A 22,063-nucleotide genomic window follows, 5' to 3' on the forward strand; every position below is an offset into this window, starting at 1 on the left:
CAGTTTGCAGCATCTATTTCTGCAAGGTTTTGTTTCCTTGTCTTTGTAGTCACAGTAGAATTTCCTGCTTTTTTCTGAGGTTGAGTGGCTGCCTGATAGCAAGAACTGGGGGCTGTTGTAGATTGAAGTATCATGGACACTACCTAACTATATTGGTGCTGCAAGGGCACAGATAGAACTATAATCTCTTTAAAAGCTACAATATTTTCACAGCAGTTTACTATTATGGTGCCTTTGTTGGCAGGTATGTCAAAATGCTGAGAAGCATCTTTGTTTATATTTTCACCAAACACTAGCTTCAAGATAGGATTTCAGGATGTGCTCCCTCAAACAATGCATCTGCAGCAGCTAGATGTAGCTGTGCCTGTCAATCTAATTTCTTGACACAACAGACCCTCCCCAAACCAGCCAGTTGTTTGTACAGCTTGTGCAGCTGTGCTTGAACAAAGCTGACCTTCCAACCTATTAGCTACAGCACCAGATCACTGCACTCTTACCAGTAACATGGCCTGCTCCTGAAGCAGCTGCTGCTGAAGGATTTCTAAGTGCCTTTGCTCCTCTTCCAGCTGTCGTCTGATGTACTCCTGTCAAACAAACATTCCAGAAACTTTAGGCTTTGCGAACAGGAGCATTTTATGGCAATCCATATACTTGTTATAGTTGCTAAACACACAGGGATTTGATTGTTTGTAACCCTTCAATCAAAGTCAAATAATGTAATTATTCTTTATTGCAAAAAATGGATTCAAGCCAAACTGAGGTCCCACATATTGTGCACCTAAGCCTAAAGCATTTTTAACAGACCATTCTGCAATCCAAATTATTTAATCATCAACTACTGTTTGGGGCATGGTTTTTGAGCTGGAGGCTGTCTGGCAGTTTTATCAGCCTTCCACAATGTGTGCACAACTGAATTTATTGACAATAATTGGTTGTCATTGAAGTGTTATGATGGTCACTGTCTATTAGGTACCCATAACTCCTGCAGCTTTTCAAATCAATCTGTAGTAAAGGCATATTACTACATTGGAACTTGTGTATTAACATTATGGAGCTTGTTAGTAATTTATTAGGCATGATTTTTCGACCAATTGTTTAATTGCATAGTAAGTGCAAAATTATTTATTTTTACAATCTTATTGGTAAGCCCCTCCTCAGGATCCGAAGGTCTAGTCTTCACTTGTTTTAAAGCCCCTAAAATGCACTCCTGTACTTTATCATCAAAGCAACTGGGCAGTTTTTAAAGTTAATTTATATTTGCTTCAATTTATACACAAATTGCTGTGTTGCCCTGTGTCAAAGCTGCATCTTCCCGTGTCCTTTCTTGAAGCTTGATCCAAGCCAGTAGAGACTGGGTGTAAACTGAATATTCCAAAACTCTGAATCCCATGCAACATTTGGCTATTTTGAACACATCTGAATAACCACTACAGATAAATTCTTTCTAAAAGCAGTACCAAGACTAACCTCCACTAACAAATTATATTTGTAGCCCAAGGCTGAGTTAGTTTAATGTAAACTGACTTAATTGATTTTTACATTCAAGCCATAGCAGTATTCCAGAAGTGGCCACTAAGTGGCACTACTTTCCTGGAATTAAACTTAGTATTAGCATATCTATCCATAGAGTAAAACTGCTGTGTAGTTTTTATTAGTGCAAGCAATGCAATCATTCATGAAGAAAGAAAAGAATCAGCAACTCAACAAGGAGGAAAAAGAAAATCAACTGTATAAATGGACCAGGAAAGAAAACATCACATAATAGGCCACACATTACACATGGTAACACACAAGTGGCAATGCGTTTGAGTCCGTCATTAATTCCACTTGATTCCAAACGTCCCTTTTTAGAGCAACTTACACTGCACAAATGACAACTTTGTGTTTTAATGTAATTCCTTTTCCAAGTTTCAGGTGTGCTGTGGCATATTAATAGCATGTTCAAATAAACTATTTTAATGCAAAGCAACACAACACACAGGTATGAAGGGGAACTTGAGGTTTAGGTTATGTAGTCTGATGTATAAATAAATAGATAGAATCTTCAGTATTAAACAGAGTTATAATAGTTTAAACTATTTTGCAAATACATTTTTAAAAAGGCATTGACTTGACATGTGGAACCACCACTGGGCATCAGAAAGAATGTTTAACTTTGAGTGGAAAACCTTGTTAATGTATTTAGGGGCATAACATGTTTTATATAATTAATCTTCGGATGCTAATCAGTTTACAATAGATATTATTAACTGGGTATTTAACCACTATACACCAATGGCTTATATTAATTTAAAATCTTTTATAAGCAACGCAAAGTATGGTGCAATTTTCACATATAGTAACAATGCCTCAAATTTGTCAGGTGAAGGTTATTAGGAAAACAACACAAGCTATTGTACTAGGTTTACATGGTCCAATTCCCAGGAGCTCAACATCTAACATTTGATCTTCCAGCAACATTCCTGGAGTGGCTGTCGACACCACAGAGTGTCATTTTGCCACTTCCTGAGTGAGGCAACCCAGGTGGCGAAAGGATTTTCACTGCCAAAGTGATTGTGGGAACTGGCGACAACAATTTCATGGCCAGAAGGATGAAAGATACTAAACAGGATATATGTCCGAAATTTCAAATACAAAATAGTAATAGCAGATAAGATCATATTTCATGCAAGCCTGGCAATTAACTATCAAAGGCAAATTCAAGATAAAAGCACAACCCAACTAAAACATACCATTATTTTTTTTATAAAAAAATGTAAATAAAATACAGTCTGATTTAAGAAAAAAAGCCATTATAAATTTTCAAATAATTTTGTAATACTTTGTATCTAGAAGCTCATTTTAATTTTGACAAATAAATATTAAATATCTATCTACACACACACCAAAATTTCTTTACAGAGTTTACTTTTGTCCATGGTTTTAAAATAAAATTATTGCCAAAATTAGGGAAAAGTCTTCCCAAAAAAAACAATGCATCACTTTGTTATGTTAAGTGATGATCAAGTTCTCCCCAAATAAACAGGCCCATTGTAAAAATTGTACTGGACCATATTGGTAAAAAGAAACAAGAGCTAAAATTGATAAAAAATGCAAGTGTCATATTAGGTATATGTCCAATACTAACCTGTTCTCTTTCTACTCTTCTTTTCTCCTCCTCGGCCCTTCTACGTTCTTCTTCTTCTTTACGTCTCCTTTCTATCTCCTCCATTCTTTTCTTTTCTTCCTGCTCTCTCCTTCGTTGCTCTCGCTCTTGTTGCCTTCGTGCCTCTCGCTCCCTTCTTTGTTGCTGTTTAAGGAAAAAACAACTTTTTTTCAGCGACATGTGGCAACATCACAGTTCAGAATACAATGTTTTTACTAAATAAAGTGGGCCTTTATCTTTTGGTTAAATACTGCCAGTTACATAATTGGATGAAGTGCTTTTTGAATACAATATTGAGAAAGACCATGCAATTTTAGACAGGAGACTCTTTCAAGCATTAGCACTCTAAACAAGAACAGTTTAGGCCAAGCCAAATTTACTTTTAAGATTTTATAGTTTGTTAAAATTCGTAAAATGTAAACAACCTACTAAGCAAATCAGTTGTACAAATGTTTCTCTCAGGGGCAGCAGTCCCCAACCTGTGGTCTACAAGAAAATTTTGGTAGTCCACGCCAGAGCCGCCGGCCATGTCCCCCGTATGCATCGCAGGCTCAGGGTGGTGGACAGGTTGTGTCTCTGGACACAGGCTCAGACCTGCGATGGGAGAGTGGGCAGGTTCTGGTATCATGATGTCACTCTGGGGGAAGTTTCTTCCCTTTTGAGTGACACACGGTTCCCAGCACATGCCCAGACTGGAGTTTGTAAATTTAGTGGTCCGCGATGTCCAAAAGGTTGGGGACCACTGCTCTGGGGCACATTGCTATTCCCTTTCATAAAGATTACCTAAATGATCCATGGAAATGTAATGTTCATAGAAACACTATTCAATATGCATGGGCAAATGATTGTCATCACAGTTATGCTAGTTTAGTGTATGCAAGACAAAGACACTGTGCAACTCTATAGGTTAATGGCAGAAGAGTTTAGTTTGTGTTCTGTAAATAAGACCGCAATAGGAACAATATTCTTGAATAAATTATCTTTACTTGGGAAACTTTATTAGAAGGGATGATTCATGTACCTCCTCAAGGCGCCTCCTTTGCTCTTTTTGCTGTTCTATACGCTTTTGTCTCTCTGCTAGTAGTTGCCTCTTATATTCCTCCTGCTCTCTGAGTTGCTGCTCCTGCAGCAGTTGCTGCCTTCTTAAGGCTTCAGAGCGCTCCTTATTCTCCTGCTGCAGTCTTAGGAAATCACGTCTAAGTGTTGATTCCCCAGGCACATTAACAATTGAGCTGAGAAAGAAAAAAATATTTATATATGTAGTCAGACAATTCAAAAGGACACTGGCAGCACTGTGAAAGACACTCACTGTCATACATGCAAATCACAGCTTTGGTCACTGATTGAATTATGCAAAAGTATCAAATCAATATGCTAATACAGGGTCTTACGGTGGCAAAAATTTACAATAAATGTACAGATTTAGTTCAGCTAACCAGAAGATAGATGTACAAAAGTAAAAAAAGTAAGAGCTGTAGGGATTACATAACAGGTTTATCAAAAACTTGTACACTCAACACAGCAGGCTAATAAGAATGCTCAAAGATATAAAAATTAAAATTGATGAAGTTAATACTTTTTCTACAGATAACTGTATATCAATACAGTTTTTGACAGTCTATTAGATGTGAAGTTTTAACTGATGTGCTTCAACAAAGCTTTGACATTTCAAAGCAAAAGCTTGAAAGAAAGGTACAAGTCACCAGAGTTATAGCTTACAGAGTGCTATGGACCGATTGGCCCCAACTATGTCATAGATAAGGCATACGTCTTAAGATACGTACGTCTCCATACTTGGAAATGCCAGATATCTCCTTTGGCTCTTTTTACGTCAGAGAACAAGGGGATTGTAAATATACATTGTTGTGAATTAGGAAGGCATATTAAAAGCAAACCTGTTGCCTGGCCCTAAAGAGCCAGAATAAGGTATTGATGTAATGCTAGACTAGGTTTTCTCTAAATCACCACATCTGTATGACAACAGAGCATCCAAAAGGTGAAAGAAGGCATCATCTGTATCGGGATGTACATTAACACTGTGACATACCTAGGCTCTCCTTCCTGCTCAGGCACTTCCTCTTCCTCCTCTTCACTTCCACTGTATTCATACTCTGTTTCATCTAAACAAAACAGACAAGTTAGCAGAACACCTCTGGAAATCTATTACTGTCTTTCATAATTGTAGTGTCAAATCAACTATGTTAAATATTAGAAAAAGGCAACTACACATTATAGCAGTACATACAATTTCTGATAAGAAAATAAATAAATGTAGTTCCACCTTACATTTATTTTCTTTTTAATTGTAAGGCAGACTGTAGATTGAGGTTTTTAAATCTGTTCCCAGAGAGTCAGAAATGTTAGCACTGGTAAAAGGTAATTTAAAGTTCAAGAAAAAAATTACTATTACTAAAACTTACCTTTCTCTCCCCTCTTCTTCCTGGTCCTGTCTATGTGGTCTTTCAGCTGGATACGGACTTGCCGTTCATTTGGCTGATCTCTTATAAATGGATGTTTTAACAGCTGTTCTGTTGGAGGGCGTTGCATGTAATTTTTTACCAGACAGCTTTCAATGAAACTGAAAAACTTTTTTGACCTGTAAAATAAAGTGCATGAACTAATAAAACAGTGGATCTTTAACTTTGACACAAAGCATATATTGCTGTGCCCAGTATGCTCTAAAATCACTGGAAAGCCAGACATAGCAAAAAAAAAAAAAAACCCATGCATTGGTTAAACAAAAATATGGTTTTGTGCTTACAATTCAACCCTGCTCTGACATGTTTGAAAATGGCATTAGCCTTTGACATGATTACCTGCCATAGGCATCATATAAGCTTTCAAGGAAATCCATATTAGGAGAAATATTTAGAGCCTCTATTGCTACCCTGACCAAGTTATAACGCCAGATTTGATATTTTGTTAGTAGCTCAAAGTTTTGAAGCCATCTAATCAACATGGCAGGCAACTCTCAAGTTCATAAAGAGATCAGCAATGGCAAAACGCCATATTTCAGTATGCAAAACGTTATTTGATTTGGGTTTTGTTAGATGGTAAGTCTGGATTCAAGTACTACTGAGTTCTCCACCAGTGGTCACCTAAATAGCCTGTACACTTACCTTTCAAGCAAGTGTCTAATAAAATATTCACCCTCTTGCAGAGACACTTCTGGGTGTGTAAGATAGCTTGTTTCCCTTTGGCATGCTGTAGTTCGAGCTTTCAACCTTAGTTGCATGGGTAAATTGAAAATGGAAACCACAGCATACATCAGGGGACACACTTTACAACACTATTCTACTCTAATCCCTTTTTTTCAGCTACAAAGTCATTCAGAAAGTTATTACTGAGTTGAGGGGCTCTTTAATCATCATTTTGAGTAATATAAATAAATCTACATTTCTCCTCTGCAATACCACATTTCATGATTAAAATATATTTTAGTAGCAGAACAAAAACAATAATGTTGATAAACTTACCACTTCTTAGATTTTAGTCGGGGAGGAGGATTTCTGGGAATAAGGAACAGTGCTCTCATCGGATGCATATCACAAAGAGCTGTAAAATAATACAAATTATTAGACATAAGGAAAATTATGCAGATTATCATCATAGACAGTCAAACAAAAATTGAAGATGACTTACGGGGGGCTCCTTCTGCCATTTCTATAGCTGTAATTCCACAGGACCAAAGGTCGCTCTACAAAAAAGAATAAAATATATGCTGTAAAATAAAGTGCTAATGCATGTGGGCTTATTCAATAATTTAAAGCTGTTTGTGGGAGTAGCAGAAACCTACTTAACTATTTTACCACATTTCTATCTTAACAGGTTTATTTTAACTAAAGGTACCTGTAGGTGGGTTAAAGGTCTGCCTGCCAACTGCCTGACTTTACACGAACCAGTCCTTCTATTTGTACAGTGGTAGGTCAGGCAATTAACCAACAGTAAATAGCAATGACACACTATAAAGTGGAAGACAATGTAAAGCTAAATAAAAGGAGAAATATGAACACTTCAAACAAATGGCACAGTTGTAATAACTCAAGACTGAATATTGTGATCCCTTATAAGGCCTAATTGGTATAATAATTGGTCCCAACAGGCACTTGACTGAACATTTTTTCCCCTTTTCAGGTGGTTAAATAAGCACAGCCGGCTGGCCTCCCACTTTTGAGGAACCCCAAGTCAAAGCAAGTTGGGAACTCTTGGACTGCCAACAGTTTCCAGATGAAGGATGCAGTTCACACCATGACCTATACAGGAAAATCATCTACAGAGGCATGGCTTCTTTGAAACACCGGGTTTCCCAAAAACATTGCAATTAATAATAGTTGTGCAAATTTATAAATACACTAATGCCTATGCTGGTAATACATACCCTATAATCATAGGTGGCATCTGGGTTCTCATCACAAGCTATAACTTCAGGGGCCATCCAGTATGGTGTACCTATAAATGTATTTCTTCGACCGACAGTCCTGTCCAGCTGTGCACTAACACCAAAATCCACTGCAGAGAAAGTAGGAGTAGAACACATTGTCAACTTCAAATACACATCTAATTAAAGGCTGCATCATCAGCAGATCTTTAAGCTGTAAAGTCTTTAGAAAGCTCATTAGAGATCCATACAATGACATTAAATCAATATCAGTTTGCACTACTGTACTGCTCCTTCAGCATATTTATGTGGAGCCTTCATCTTTACTTGAAGGAACTATTTTTCACAAAAATGGTGATAGGTGGATTGCATGGTTCTACACGAGAACATATGTAGAGGTTCTCACCTTAATAAAATTCAACTACACACTTTGATTTCCAAAGTAAATATAAATGTTTATCAGTTTGTCTTCATTTTCCACAGGTAGTGTACCAGAGATGCAAATTAAACCATGTTAAAAGTGCTATTTAATTTATTCACATGGCACTTACAAAACCTACATTACTTTAGGAGTTTCACTCTTGTAGAATAATGGGTGATTGTCCAATTCTGCTACCAGCTGGCACTCTTACTTTTAAGGGGGATCCCCCAAAAAGGTTTGGCACCCATAATGACACAACTAACACCAGAAAATGCCTCAGCTTTTTGCTGGCACTCTGGCTACACAAGCATCAAAGTGAAAGAAGAATTAGGAGACTCTATTGAATCACCCTTGGATTGTATATTTTACACTGCACAGAACATAGATGCTGTACAAATGGATTGTCATTAAAACATTTTTAATGATGATTATTAGTGTACTACACCAGTATATAATGTGACTTAACACACACCTTTAAAGTTACAGTGTGGTAATTGGCTAAAAACTATAACATGGTGGCAGGGAGATTCTCCCTAGCCCTGAACAACCATTATCTGTTTTGTCTCCATTTCCAAAGATTTACTTTAAGTCACATCTGCAAACTAAACCTAAAATGTATGAAACACAGGAGGTGAAATGAGGTTCGAGCTAAAAGATTCCAAAGACTGACTGGATTCTATTTCAGCATCCAAGCTTCTAAATATATTACGAGACTTTATGAAGCCATTGTATGAGTGTCTGGGGGGTGGGCAAGTTATATTTATATTGTGGTCACATGAATGCCTGTTGCATGCCAAAATAAAAAAACAACTAAGTACAAAAAAGCAATAAAACTATAATGCACTAGTTGGTGCTGCTATTCACATTTTACAGGAAAAATATATGTAGATCCCTAAATAAACAATCTGATATCATCAAGTATGGTTAACATTTATTTACCCTTCAATGAAATTTGAAAACAGATATGCTATAACTAAAATGCAGATGTAGCCATGTTTCCTTCTTATGGTCTCCTTATGACTAGTCTACAATATACTAGTAGGATTGAATATAGAATGAGCATTATACTTTCAATGCATATATATCATACAGCTGGACTGTAATGGTAAAAACATGTACCGGTGCCTATGTCAAACACTGTATGGCAGCTAATCTTGGAATTAAATACTTAACACATCATTAAGGTGTAATATGTCAGCGTGTTATTCGATTTCCTTTTTCATGAACGTTTTTATTGTTTAACTGTTGTCTATTCTAAAAGAAGATACTTCTGGGCACACACATTTATGTAAAAAGTAGGCAAAACAAAGTATTAGTATAATTAACATGGTAAAAATATGCTTTAAATGCAATTCACAAAAAGTAATGGCTCTTTTATCACTCCATAGCAAGTTGTAGAATTACCCCCTCCTTCAGTGTCAAGTTATGGCAAATTTTAGGAGTTACCTGATGCTTGTTTAACTTTAGTGAAGAAAAAAAAACATTTTACCTCATTTTTATATGCATTTTGCAGGAGGCAGCATGTACTTGTAATCAATGACTGACACAAAAAAAAAAAAAAACAAATTCTCCCTGGACATCCACATATACTGTTTGTGTAGTGCAAGTGTACTGCTCCCTGACACGAATTCAATATCAATACAGATTTTAGGAGAATTGCTTGCCCTCAATTGACTGTCTGATTGGCCGAGTTAGATCTAAATCTGAAATAGCCATTTCCCGTTTCCTTCTCTTTCAAATTTTAATTTGTATGTTAGAGGGGATAATTTCCCTAAGGAATCCTTACTTTAATGAAGTAAAAATGTAAGTCCTAAAGTCTATAAGTTACGTCTTCCGCTACAAAAAAAATCAGCAAAGAAGCTTTAAAAAGGTTATTTAGGTATTATAATTGATTAAAAAAAAAAGCTATTTCAACAGCACACAACACCATAAACTGAGTAGCAATAACAATTACAGCTTTTATTAATTGTGTGTTTCTGCAATCCAATTAATATGTAGTAAAAGAACCAATAGATTAACTTTTATAAATGAATACAGAGTTTTATGAATTGGACCATAAGACTTTAAAAGTTTCATAGGGTATGATAAAGAGATCAAGGATAGGCAAGTGTTGTGGGTTCCACCATTGGTCAAACTGACTGGATTCCTTACAGGTTTTCCCATTTACTGTGGCAGGGATAAATTAAACTTAAGGTATATAAACGTTAGATTAACGACAAAGGGACTGATGTACATGCTAGATTTTCACCCAAGACAATTACAGATTAAATCTAGCATGTGTACAGTGGTCCCCCTACTTCATTTAGCTGACTGCCTTGGCAGATACGTAATCAACTGACTGTGGTTGGGCACTGAATTTTATAATTAGGGCGCCTCCTGATAATCCTCCCCCCTCCTCTTTTCATAGAACTGAACAGTGCTGTGTGTACGGAATTTATTTAGTTTTGGAGTCGCTGAAAACCATCACAAAGATACAGAAATTTGATGCATGCATGAGCATAAACTGTTTACAGTTAGACTTAAATAAGCATGCAGTGATGGTAGTCCCACTACCCCACTTCTACCATGAATTCCTGGAGTTCAGATATAAAGAAAGTAGTTGCCCTAGTTCAGTAAAAATCTTTATTCTATCACTTACCAAGCTTCACCTCTGCATTCTCTTATTTTTTTCATATTGTTATTTATTCTTTTTCTTTACCATTATTGATGCTTTCAAGGTTGTAAACACTCATTTTTTAACCCTAAAGTCTGGAAGTCTGAAATGTAATTTAATCCTTGGGACTCAAAGTGTATTTTAGGCATATTAGGCATCCGAATCTGTCTTGATATCCTCCTCTAAGGTGCGTACAGAAGTATGCAGACAAGTAAAGTGTGGGTCTGCATTCTAAGCTTAATAGGGATTTGTTTCACACAACAATCATAGCAGTCCAACACAGTGAGAACGCTTACAAGTTGAGAAAGTAGAGTGATAACCCTATCATATTGGTGTTGCTTTCTTTTCTAATCATAAGCTTGGATATAACTTGGGTGTGGTAGACATGGGCAGATTTTCTCTTCCAATCAATTTTCTGCATAATTTTTGCAGTTAAAAACGGCCATGGATAGCTGGCTCTTGATGTTTACGGAGGAGAAAACAATTATATGAAAACTGGAGAGAATGTGCTCAAATATTAACTGCAAACCTGGCTAAAGAGACACTGTAAACATATCTTATACTGTAACCAACCATCAAAAACAACACATGTATGACTGTAGTTTATAATCCCAAGTTCAAATAGCGTATATATAATATTTATGAATTCAATTAGCAAACCGAGCCAACAAGGAAATGTATTGCACTGCAATCTTAAATTTTATGGGTAATATTCTTGAAATCTAGCTTTTATTTATTATATAGATAATGCTTCTCTAACGCAATTAGTAAGCTTACACGCTGCTAACTGAAAATCCTGTGACGTCAAGAGTCTATAGAGAAAGAATTCCCTGTCAGCACTAACACAAGGTTCAATAAGCTAATTAATATTTCATGACATAACAGTGGCACTACACAAAGAAAAGAGCACTTTGTTCTCACCCTCAAGATTTCACGAGAGATATAAGCAATCCAGTCTTCTTTCAGAGTATTACCCTTTGTATTCTTCACCAGGTCAGTGATGGAGCCAGCACCACAAAACTCCATTACAAGCTGTGGAACAAAGAAACATCAGCACTGCAGTATGGCATGGTGGTAATGAATAGACATTTTTATACTAGAATGCTTGTTAGCTACTCCGTCTTGTCTGATTATAATTTTCAAACACTAAAACCATTTGTTTAGACATTCAACTAAAAAAACTGCAAAATGTAGAAACCAGTTGTTTAATATGTGCAACAGTTAGCAGTCAGATCAAAACATCATGGTGTCATGTTAATAGGATTACAAGGCTCTGCACAACAATTTATAAGATACCAATTTACTATGCTCACTATACATCACTCACTACTTATACTGCACTTATCAAAAGAATATATAATATTATAAGATTAAATGTTTCTTCTATTAGACAAATAACACTTCTGTGATGGCCCAAATATATATAACTTTGCTATAATTTTTTATTTCAAATTCAGTGTGATTGCATTTACATATTACATTAGTAATGTGAATCCTAATGTAATATGTACAGAGCCCGGATTCAGTACAGGCTCCGTACAGAGCCTGTACATGGTGTTTTGATTTGGGCACAGCTTGTGCAGGTCCCACACAAGTCGCGCCCCATCCGCTGACATTAAGGATTCCCTCTTCAGGCAGAGGGACACCAGTCTCGTCGCGGCGCCCGCATCTCAATCAGGCTGATACCTGACTGGAGTATAAGTGGAGGGTGACTTTTTCAGCACATTTTGGGTGCTGAAAATATCGGCTTATACTCCAGTGTATACGGTATGTCCAAAAAGCACTACAAATACATTGTGCAAACTCTATATTCAGGACTTCACACATTCTGGTTAAAAAGGTACTTATATAAAGCTTTCATTACAAGAATCACCTTCTAAATTTGTATGGAGACCAGTGGCTGGGTTATTGCAGCAGAATAAATGCAGTAAAGCATCAATGCAATATTAACATAGGCTTAATTATTCTCGAATGAGTGATCTATTCTATGCACAGTTGTAAAACAGAATAAATCAAATACATTTGTGGAACAGAAATGCTCCTATAATAGGCATCTTACCCAAAGTTGGTCATCATGCCCAGGAGGGCTCTTTTTGATGAAAGCACCATAATAAGTAGCTATATTTCTGTGATGGGAATATTTCTTCAGCATATTGATTTCCAGTTTAATTTCCTCCTCTTCATCCTTTGAAAATAAAGAAAATTATAGGTTAGGATCACAAGACAAGGACTATGCAATCTAATAACCGAATATCCTATGCCGACTCAGGTTGTGGTTCCATAGAATTGTACAATACGCCCCTGAGAGGGTAAAATTATGCACCCTTACCTGGGGTTTGGTATGTGTGTGCTGTTACGAAGTTGTATTTTATCCCCGTCACTACAGAATTAACAAATACATGTCAAGCCTAGAGAGGTCACCGCCCCGTTGTTAGCTCCTAAGTGCATACATTTCACACTTATCAATTACATATTATATTACAGGCCAATAGACAGGGACAGATTTTTGATGTAAAAATCATGTAAACTGCTATTAATTTTGGCATTTGACTTGGATGATGGAAATCGATGATTTTTATATGTTAATTTGTGATTTCCCCAGGTTTGAACACAAAACTTCTAGATGTTTTATTCACTAAGGAAAATAAAAGGAAAACATAACTTTTTTGTTTAATAATAAGCCCTCTTTTTATTCCAGAAATCTCTTGGAACGGTCAGAAAACACTAAGGGAGACCAGAAAACTGAACGGATTCTACCTGATAAAGAGAAAAGCTGGTGTAAGAGGCAAGGATTATAAACACCATATGCTCATATTTTTCAATCTCTAAATGCTCCCTGAAATATGATACTCATGTCAAATCCTCTCTACATTGTCGCCTCCTGTCAGGCCTTGGCAAATTTCCAAAAGGTAATTTAGTGTTACAGCTACACATTGAGTTCCCCTAAACCTAAAGAAGAGCAACACTTCACACATACAACATGCACACCAAATGCAAAGCAAATCTGATCACTAACAGTATTACCAACCATTAAAATAAATAAATATCTAAATGCAAGGTGTGTGAGATTCTATCAAGTAAAAATGTTATGGAACTGATAATCATGTATAACAGCCTTGAAATGGCTTACTAAAGAGTAAAAAAAAAAAGTTCAGTTGAGCAAATAAAAGATTGTATTATACTTGAGAACACGGTTAATTGTAAACAGGCAGATGTGTGTGCTTGTTTGCTGATCTAGTGTATAAAAACATTGAATATGCGACTTTTTTCTTTTATTAAGTTGCATTTGTTATAACAAGGGGGAACATTTAAATCACATATTAGCTTTTTATCGCCAACATTGTTACCATTGGAGACGTCCCCTTTCTCACTGCAACAGCAGAAATGTTGCCATAAGGACGGGAAGAGAAAAATCTACGTAACACAGACAGACACCATCCGGTTTATTGTCTCATCGATCTGAACTCCAGCTCCCCCTTAATTAATTCTTTTCTGCGTGTTATGTGATTGGAATTATGAAACTTCACTAAATCCAGGCTATAGTAGCCATTTGGGAAGAAGTAAAATGCTTCCTACAGATGCATGTCTAAATGCTATCTTCCTTCAAGAATTTAAGTATCTTTTGTTAAGACAGACAGCATCATAGACTGCAGTACAATAGGCCCTGAACTATTTTGCTGCAAGAAAATGCAATTAGACTTTTATGTACATTAAACGGTTATAGAAGAAAATGTATGACTTGTTTTCCCTCCATTTCAATGTTTGACGTCACCACACCAGAGAACTTTTCATCACAAGTCAAAGCAATGACACAGTCACCTGTGAGATGGCCTCTGTATTAATGATGTATCACAAAAGGCACTTGCAGAGAGATAGCAGGCCTGCAACACACTATGGCCTGCAGAACACACCACCATCCCAGGTGTGAGCAGATTACTGCAAGGATTGACCTACTGACTAAATTGTCACTGTGCATTTGGATTATGGCAGCCCAGCTGAGGTCACGCTGGGATAAAGAGAAACAGACACACAACAGAGCTACAGTTAACTTCATTCCTTTCTAAAAATGAGCCAGACAAAAATCATTTGCTGCTTCACTGTGGGAGTTGGCAGTCTTCAACCCGATATGGTAAATTTTTATTTTCTTGCGAAACACAATAAAATGCAGCAACATAATGTCATTTCATTCATACACTGATAATTCTGCTGAGCTTTAAAAAGCTGAATTACAACAATTTACACTCAAAATAAGAAGGACCAGCACCTGACTCACAACTTCAATAGGTACATACACCATCTGCAACACTGAAAGGAATTTACAATATAACATCCTTGCCGTAGATACTAAACCATACTATAGCAAAGCCCAACTAATCCAGCAGTACACTTTTTTATGTGGACACTGAACCAGAAAAATAAACTCACAGATCTTATTCCCAAAATGAGGTCACCCCTCAAAGTGCTATCCACCATATTTAACTTACTGGTCAGTTATACACTACACATGCACACAGACCACAAATATATAATTATTTGTCTTTCTTACTTCCAGCAGTTCTAAGCAGAAAATGTCATGCTTCACATGGGGCATTTAATGTCCTTAAGTAGATTCCAGTGATCTTCTAGTGTCACATTTTCCACAGCACCCCATTTTGTTCCTTGATCATCATACAACAGTAAAACAGAACTTCATAATAACACAAGTTTTGCATGAGAAGCAATACTGTGTGCAAAAGAGTCTAAAAAAACTTTGTAGCACAAAGGGACATACATATTTATTCACAATTTCAATATAAGGGAGACAAAGGGATAGGATATTACAACAGTCCAAGTGCATTGGTAAGAAACTGTACATGTCCAGTAAAAAACCAATACATTATTGTTTGCAGGCCGATCAAAGTTTATGAGCAGTCATGCCATAAATCAAATGCAAAACTTCATAAATGCACTTTGAGTGGCCAATTTCTAAAGCTGTTTCTATGAGCATCTTATCACTAGCAAATTTATATACACATACATTGCTATAAACAAATATATATGGATAACGTGTGTACGTATCATGATTCTAATTACCAACTGTTAACAAGCAAAACAGATTTAAAGCTCTCAATTATTACTGACAATTATTGTCATGGAAACTGCATCCAACACAAAAATTATGTTTGCCATATTAAGCAGCTATGAACTAAAATGGTTAAAAACTGTCCATTTACAGAACCCAAAAAGTAAAAACACAAAGCTTTAATCTGAATTGGCTGAATTAAGGAAAACCCCTTAGGTCTAGAATCGCTTGAAGGTGAAAAGTGAAAACTGTTAACAAAACACAAAGGAAAACAAACTTGTTTGCAGCATTAAGATCATTACATAGAATTGTGATTTAGGAGATCAGTAACACACAATCCACAAATGTTTTAGCAGTGTAAGGGACAGAGCAGAAGGAGTATTAAAAAAAAACAAAACTAAAAAAACCAATTACAATTTAAAAAAAAAACTGAACAAACAAACTTACTTTTTTTGTCTTTAGTTTACAAAATAGAGCAGCAAGAGAGTACCCCCTCTCCTATCCATAAATGGCTATTCTGTGTTGAGGGGGGTCTGCAGGCAGGTTACTTATCTGGAAGCCCCCTTTTAAAATATGTCTGCCCTGTCACCCAGGAATGAGTACACGGGTACATAGATCTACAAGGAGTTCCTATTTAGGTCTACGGACACTATACTAAGGATCGGAAAAATGTGCGGCTACACTGCAGCCTCCTGCAACCTGTCAAATAGAGCATTACCAATGGACCCCCTATGCAGTCCAATGTTAACCATTTTTTTTGTAAGCAGTTTTTAGCATATAAATCCAAACTTTGACAACACAAAGTCTAAATACAATCTACAAAACATCAGAAAGGCTTACAATTTTAAGTGAACCATTGCCTGAATCATGCACCTTGTGATTATAATTTCCAAACAAGTGATAAAAAATACTTTTTAAAAAAGTCATAATTCACCCCTGTATCTTTAAGCATAGTAGAAAAATTCATTTTTAAATTTACAAGAGAGGTACAGACATTTTTGCAACCTGGCAACTATGTCATGTTAACAGTTGGCATTTCTAAGCTGTAACAAGCCTTACTTCAGAGTCATTATTGATTGGATTATTTAGGATCTTTGAGAATGTACTTGAGAATGAACACATTGAAAATAGCTCAAAATTTCCTCACAATAGATAATGGTAATGGTGCACGGTCTGAACAGAGACACTATACAAACACAGAAGTAAGGTACACTGAGACCTAGGGCCAGTTTCACGGTTTCAACTACTGGTACAATATTAGATACTAATGCAGAAGCATGCACTGAAAGAATTTGGTATAGGATTATAGGTAAGGATTTGGTATAAAATGAATCCGTGAGCAGCTAGTGGTGAAATGTTAGGATATGCAGCCTTGGGACTTGTCTAAGCCTGATTTCTTATTTACATGGACAGCAGCAAAAAAGCACAGACTAACAACATTATATATATATATATATATATATATATATATATATATATATATATATATATATATATATATATATATATATTAATATACACACATATACACACAGAATATTTTCTATAGCAATTGATGGTGAAGCAAACAGCTCTACTCTTCTCTCTACTGCCCAAGGAAGATCTGCAGTGGGATAGGAGTAATCGTATTGGATGTTCCTGATATTTATCAATGAGCAGTTTTTATTAATGTGAATGCTGTGAAGTATATAGCTTCAGTATATGAAGTGTTACCAGTGATAAAAAAAAAAAAAGGTTAAAATTTGCTAGAAACAAAAAAGCATGTACAAGCTGCTAATTAAATCTCATTATTTCACACATCCAGGGGGAAAAAAAACTGCACAAATTCCATGACACCTTAAACAGCAAGGCTTTTGCATCAAGTTATTCATTCGTAACCAACAACTTATTTGAGGAAGATGATGTCATGCAAGATCAACAGCGTTTGGCTGATAGGAGCATGTTGTCAAGCAGAAAATGGTTCAGAGGCCATGTGACTTCATTGTGGCTTTGTTCATTAATCTTGTAGTAGAAGTCTACATATGCTTTCAACTGCTCAATTCCCTTGTGCCATCCTGCTTACTTATTACGCATAAAACTTACAAAAAGGAAAAAAAAAATATTCCATATATCCAGCACAGAGGTTTGCTAAAGGCCAAACAGAGTACTGAGTTTTCAACAATGCCAAACCTTTAAATAAAATAACACTGGATAAATTGATGTTAACAAAGCAGATCTTGTTCAGAGAGGTGAATTAAGGGCATAAAAGATGAGTTGTTCTTTTGGTATTTGTCTGGCTCGATGATTAAAAAGCTCAATTTAGGTTAGGGATACGATCAAGTTAAAGGGGACAAAGCTTTCTTTAGCATCACACACAACTCAATATAAACTATTATTTTATTTAAACATAAGGTGATGCAAACAGCCTATATTCACAAACAAGGATATTGGCAGACATTATTTGTTCTATGAGGTATCTTTAGAACACACACTTAGGCTACGTACACGCGTGCAATGGTTCTCATCCAATAATAGGCCCAGGGCTGATATTGGATGAGAATCTTCTTGCGTGTGTACATTGCTCGTTGTCCATCGACCGAATGACTGTACTGGTGGAGCAATGGATGATGGACGACGAACGATCATAATTAAAGTGAAGGGGAGAGAGTGGAGAGAGCGCAGCGGGGTGCTGCTCCGTCATTCTCCCCTTTCCATAAAGCAGAAGTCTCCTATGTCTAAGCTGACCTAAACCCTTGTACAGACGCTGAATGATTGTTGCCTGATGTGATCATTTGTAAATAATTTGGGTGACTATAGGATTGAATAAGAGCTTTACAGACAAGAGATGGAGGAAGACAAGCAAGAGGCCTTTGCTGCCTTCTAGTTTTCAGTCACTTGGCAATCTGGCTCGAAAGATCTCTGAATGACCTTTTAGGACCATTGTTCTGACAGCAAATTTTCAGCTGAGACTATCACATTGAAAATCTAGCATCTCTACAGAGCATTACTACTCCGCATGGCTTCCTGCATTTGTTCAGTACCAAAGCCTCACATAGCAGAAAGTCAAGAAACGTGGTTATCAGCAATAAGCTTGGAATGCACATGGAATGTGCAACGCTAATAAAATGGATTCTAACCACAGACAATGGACATTATGGAAATAAAAATGATTCAGCTGTGAAAACATACCTACAGATCAAGTACATTTGTCAGTTTGTGGCTTTCTATAGCATTTTAGCAGATACCAAGGCAATGTGAAATTTTAATAACTAAGGCCAAATTTTGGACGGTGGACAGATGGAAAATGACTTCTGCCAGTGATGTGCAATGGGTCCTGTTGTTGTCCAACTTTTTTAGCTTGTATTAAAAAATCCTTTTTTTGAATAAGGAATAAAAAAAAGTCAGCCAAAACTAGAAACAAACAAAAGCATTGGATCAGCAGATTACATATTCACTTTAAGTTTACAGGAAACGGAACCCTGAAATGAGATTTTTGTAAACATCTGGTAACACAGGAAAATCTATACCTCATTTACAGAGTAAGACTCTTAAGGAAGACTGTACCGTGGTTTCCTATGCTTTTTATGGCAGAGGCTCTTCGATATCCAAGTAAAACTTTCAAGCTACACATAAACAGTAGATAGCTGGCTACTGTTCACCTTTGAAAGAATACAATATGAATTAAAAACATTAATAGGAATGGTTCATTCTTGGCAATTGTAGAAAAAAAGCAGCAGGTGAGCTTTTTCATCTTCCAGTACTCGGTAAGATGGTATTCACCAGAGTTTCAGCTTGGGTGTAAAGCAAGGTTTTTTTATATCTTTTAGGAACGTTGTGGGTGTTGAACCCTTTAAACAAAATCTCAGTTCATTTTTTAGAAGTCCAATTAGATTTGTCACTTTAATCAAGCAACTATCATGCGTCAATGTTACTCAAATCCTGTTGAAAACCTGCAGATTGCTTTTTTTAAAGTGACTGCTTTCCTTTAAAGATATGTGTTTAATCTTGTCATATTGGAGATGAATACTTCATTAACAGTTTCCACAAAGCTTGCTGTATACACTGCTCTTATACCAGGCGCACAAATGTATCAGGGTTATAGTTATTTAATTGCTGCAGTAGGGGTGGAGAAGAAAATGCAGAAGACCTAGCCAATTGTTAATAATAGGGGATTCTAGAATCAGGAGGACCGATAAGATTTTTTTTTTCTGGATCACCTCAACTGAATGATAAGCCATCTGCCAGGTGCCAGGGTTTGGAATGTGTGGACCAAATTGACAAATTACTGGTATTGGCTGCGCATGACCAAGCTGTGTTGGTTAATGATACAGCCAATGGCAGCACAACTAAATAATACAAAGTTTTTTTCTAATTATTTTTGAAAACTGCAGTTTAAAAGGTAAGTACCTCTAAGGGTATTTTCCCCGGAATATTGCCTATGCTATATACAACACAGGAAAGCCAGCAGGAGCTTACACAGCTAAACACATGGCTTAAGACCTGGCATAGGAGAGAAGAACTTAGATTCCCCATTGATTTGACTTCCCATTAGGGTAAAACGTTTATGCTAATGATGGTATGCACTAGCTTTTATTTTCGAAGTCACAAAGTACACATATTACTTGTTAGGCATTTGGAAAACGGCTAATGAAATATAGTTATGCCTGGAGCTTCACAGTAACAGAACCAATTCACTACCAGCACAGAAATAAAGGCAATCAAACTATAGCTACAAGTAAACACAAACATAGGGAAACTAGATGTTCTTCTAAAACTACACAACATTAATTGTATATCATGTCAAACTTTCTTTTTCCAACTAGAGGTTTTACATTTTGAATAAAGTAAAAAAGGATTAGAACTTCTATTTGTTTTTTACTGCTATACAGGATTTAAGGAGAGCTTTCTCCTCACTTCCTGTTAACCTGCGCACATTTTACCAGACAGGAAATAAGGGAAAATCTCAGCAGCATCACAAACAAATGAAATGCTGGTGTTGATTATGAGAAGCCTGAGACCCGTCAGGTTTTTCTATTTAGTTTTTTCCTCAAAACTAGGAAAAAATTTTTTGATTTGTGATATACATATACCGAGATGCTCGGGCATGTGCAGAAGGAGCGCCCAAGAGCCTCCCGGGATGCCTGACGTAGGTATCCCCGGAGGCTTTGCGCTAGGCAGCCAAAAATTAGAGGGCAGTGCTGCACCCTTTAAAAAACAAAAAAGAAAAAAAAAAAAAAAAAAGGTGTTGCACCTAAAAAAAAAAAAAAATTATGTAAAGTGAAAATTCTGAGTTTAGGTACACTTCACTAGTAAATTACATCAGTGATCAAGATATACTTGCTGGCACATCTACCACTCCAGCCCAATGAGCAAACAATATTAGATTCTGAGCCCCTATGAGGGACAGCTAGTGAGATGACTATGGACTTTGTAAAGCGTTTTGTCATTTTTCGGCACTATATAAATACTGTATAATAAAGCTATTTTTTCATACTTCTTCCTTCAGTAATAGGATTATCTGGACATTATCAAGAAAGCTGAGTGTTATACTTTCTTTATTTTAGGGGTTTTACAGCTGACATACCCTATGCTACCAGCATATCTGGTCTATAAAACATATGACAAACACCAATAATTCAATCTTTTTACTACACGCCACAAAAGCTCTAAATTGCAGGGCAAATATTTTCCAATATTGTTGCTTTTTATTTAGGATGTGCTCACACTGGTAATATGAGGGGGCAAATGCATGAGAAAGCTTAGCAGTGTACTGGTAAAATCAGTGGGGGGTAAAATGTACGGCCCAGCTGCAAGGTTATAGTACTTTTACTTCTCTCACTTCTACAAGCTTCCTCCGCTGGTCCCCCAAAGCCTCTTGTCCATTTTAGGTGAGGACACCAAAGCCCAAACCAGAGCTTGGAAGGAAAAAGGAAGAGCTCTCGGGACAGTAAAGAGTTAGGTAAGTAAATAATCTAATATTCCCTTAGGCCAAAACAAGCATTTAATCCTTACAGTACAAATGTAGTTCTACATTACAGCTTCAGTTCAACCTTAAGCACAACCAAAATGTATTTTCTTTTGGAAACTGTGGAGAAAGGTTTAAGCCTCCATGGGTATTCACTGCTGTATGTGTCCCTTTTGGGATTTCTCTCTACTTCATGTCAAGACTGCAAAAGGGTGAGAACCCTCTTAGAAAGGAACAGTGGGGAAAAAATTAAATATATATATTTATATATACAGTTAGGTCGATAAATATAGACAACTTTTTTCTAATTTTGGTTCTGTACATTACCACAATTCATTTTAAATGAAACAACTCAGATGCAGTTGAGCTGCAGACTTTCAGCTTTAATTCAGTGGGTTGAACAAAAAGATTGCATAAAGATGTGAGGAACTAAAGCCTTTTTTTATTTTTACACAATCAC

The 22,063-nt window shown here is 36.4% G+C and overlaps 1 protein-coding gene across 1 annotated transcript in view; it reads right to left on the reverse strand.

Annotated features, from left to right (window-relative positions):
• MAP4K4 (mitogen-activated protein kinase kinase kinase kinase 4) overlaps positions 1-22,063 on the reverse strand; it is an 85,965-nt gene that overhangs the window by 26,616 nt on the left and 37,286 nt on the right. Inside the window, exons 4-14 of the mRNA XM_072403128.1 lie at positions 12,657-12,782; positions 11,519-11,629; positions 10,583-10,601; positions 7,524-7,654; positions 6,788-6,842; positions 6,622-6,700; positions 5,566-5,741; positions 5,193-5,265; positions 4,167-4,377; positions 3,128-3,289; positions 498-584 (exon numbers count right to left, since the gene is read on the reverse strand). Coding sequence (XP_072259229.1) covers positions 498-584; positions 3,128-3,289; positions 4,167-4,377; positions 5,193-5,265; positions 5,566-5,741; positions 6,622-6,700; positions 6,788-6,842; positions 7,524-7,654; positions 10,583-10,601; positions 11,519-11,629; positions 12,657-12,782 — 1,230 coding nt within the window. The remainder of the gene's footprint in view (positions 1-497; positions 585-3,127; positions 3,290-4,166; positions 4,378-5,192; positions 5,266-5,565; positions 5,742-6,621; positions 6,701-6,787; positions 6,843-7,523; positions 7,655-10,582; positions 10,602-11,518; positions 11,630-12,656; positions 12,783-22,063) is intronic.

This window comes from Pyxicephalus adspersus, chromosome 1 (assembly GCF_032062135.1).
Source record: "Pyxicephalus adspersus chromosome 1, UCB_Pads_2.0, whole genome shotgun sequence".
Taxonomy (NCBI): Eukaryota; Metazoa; Chordata; class Amphibia; order Anura; family Pyxicephalidae; genus Pyxicephalus; species Pyxicephalus adspersus.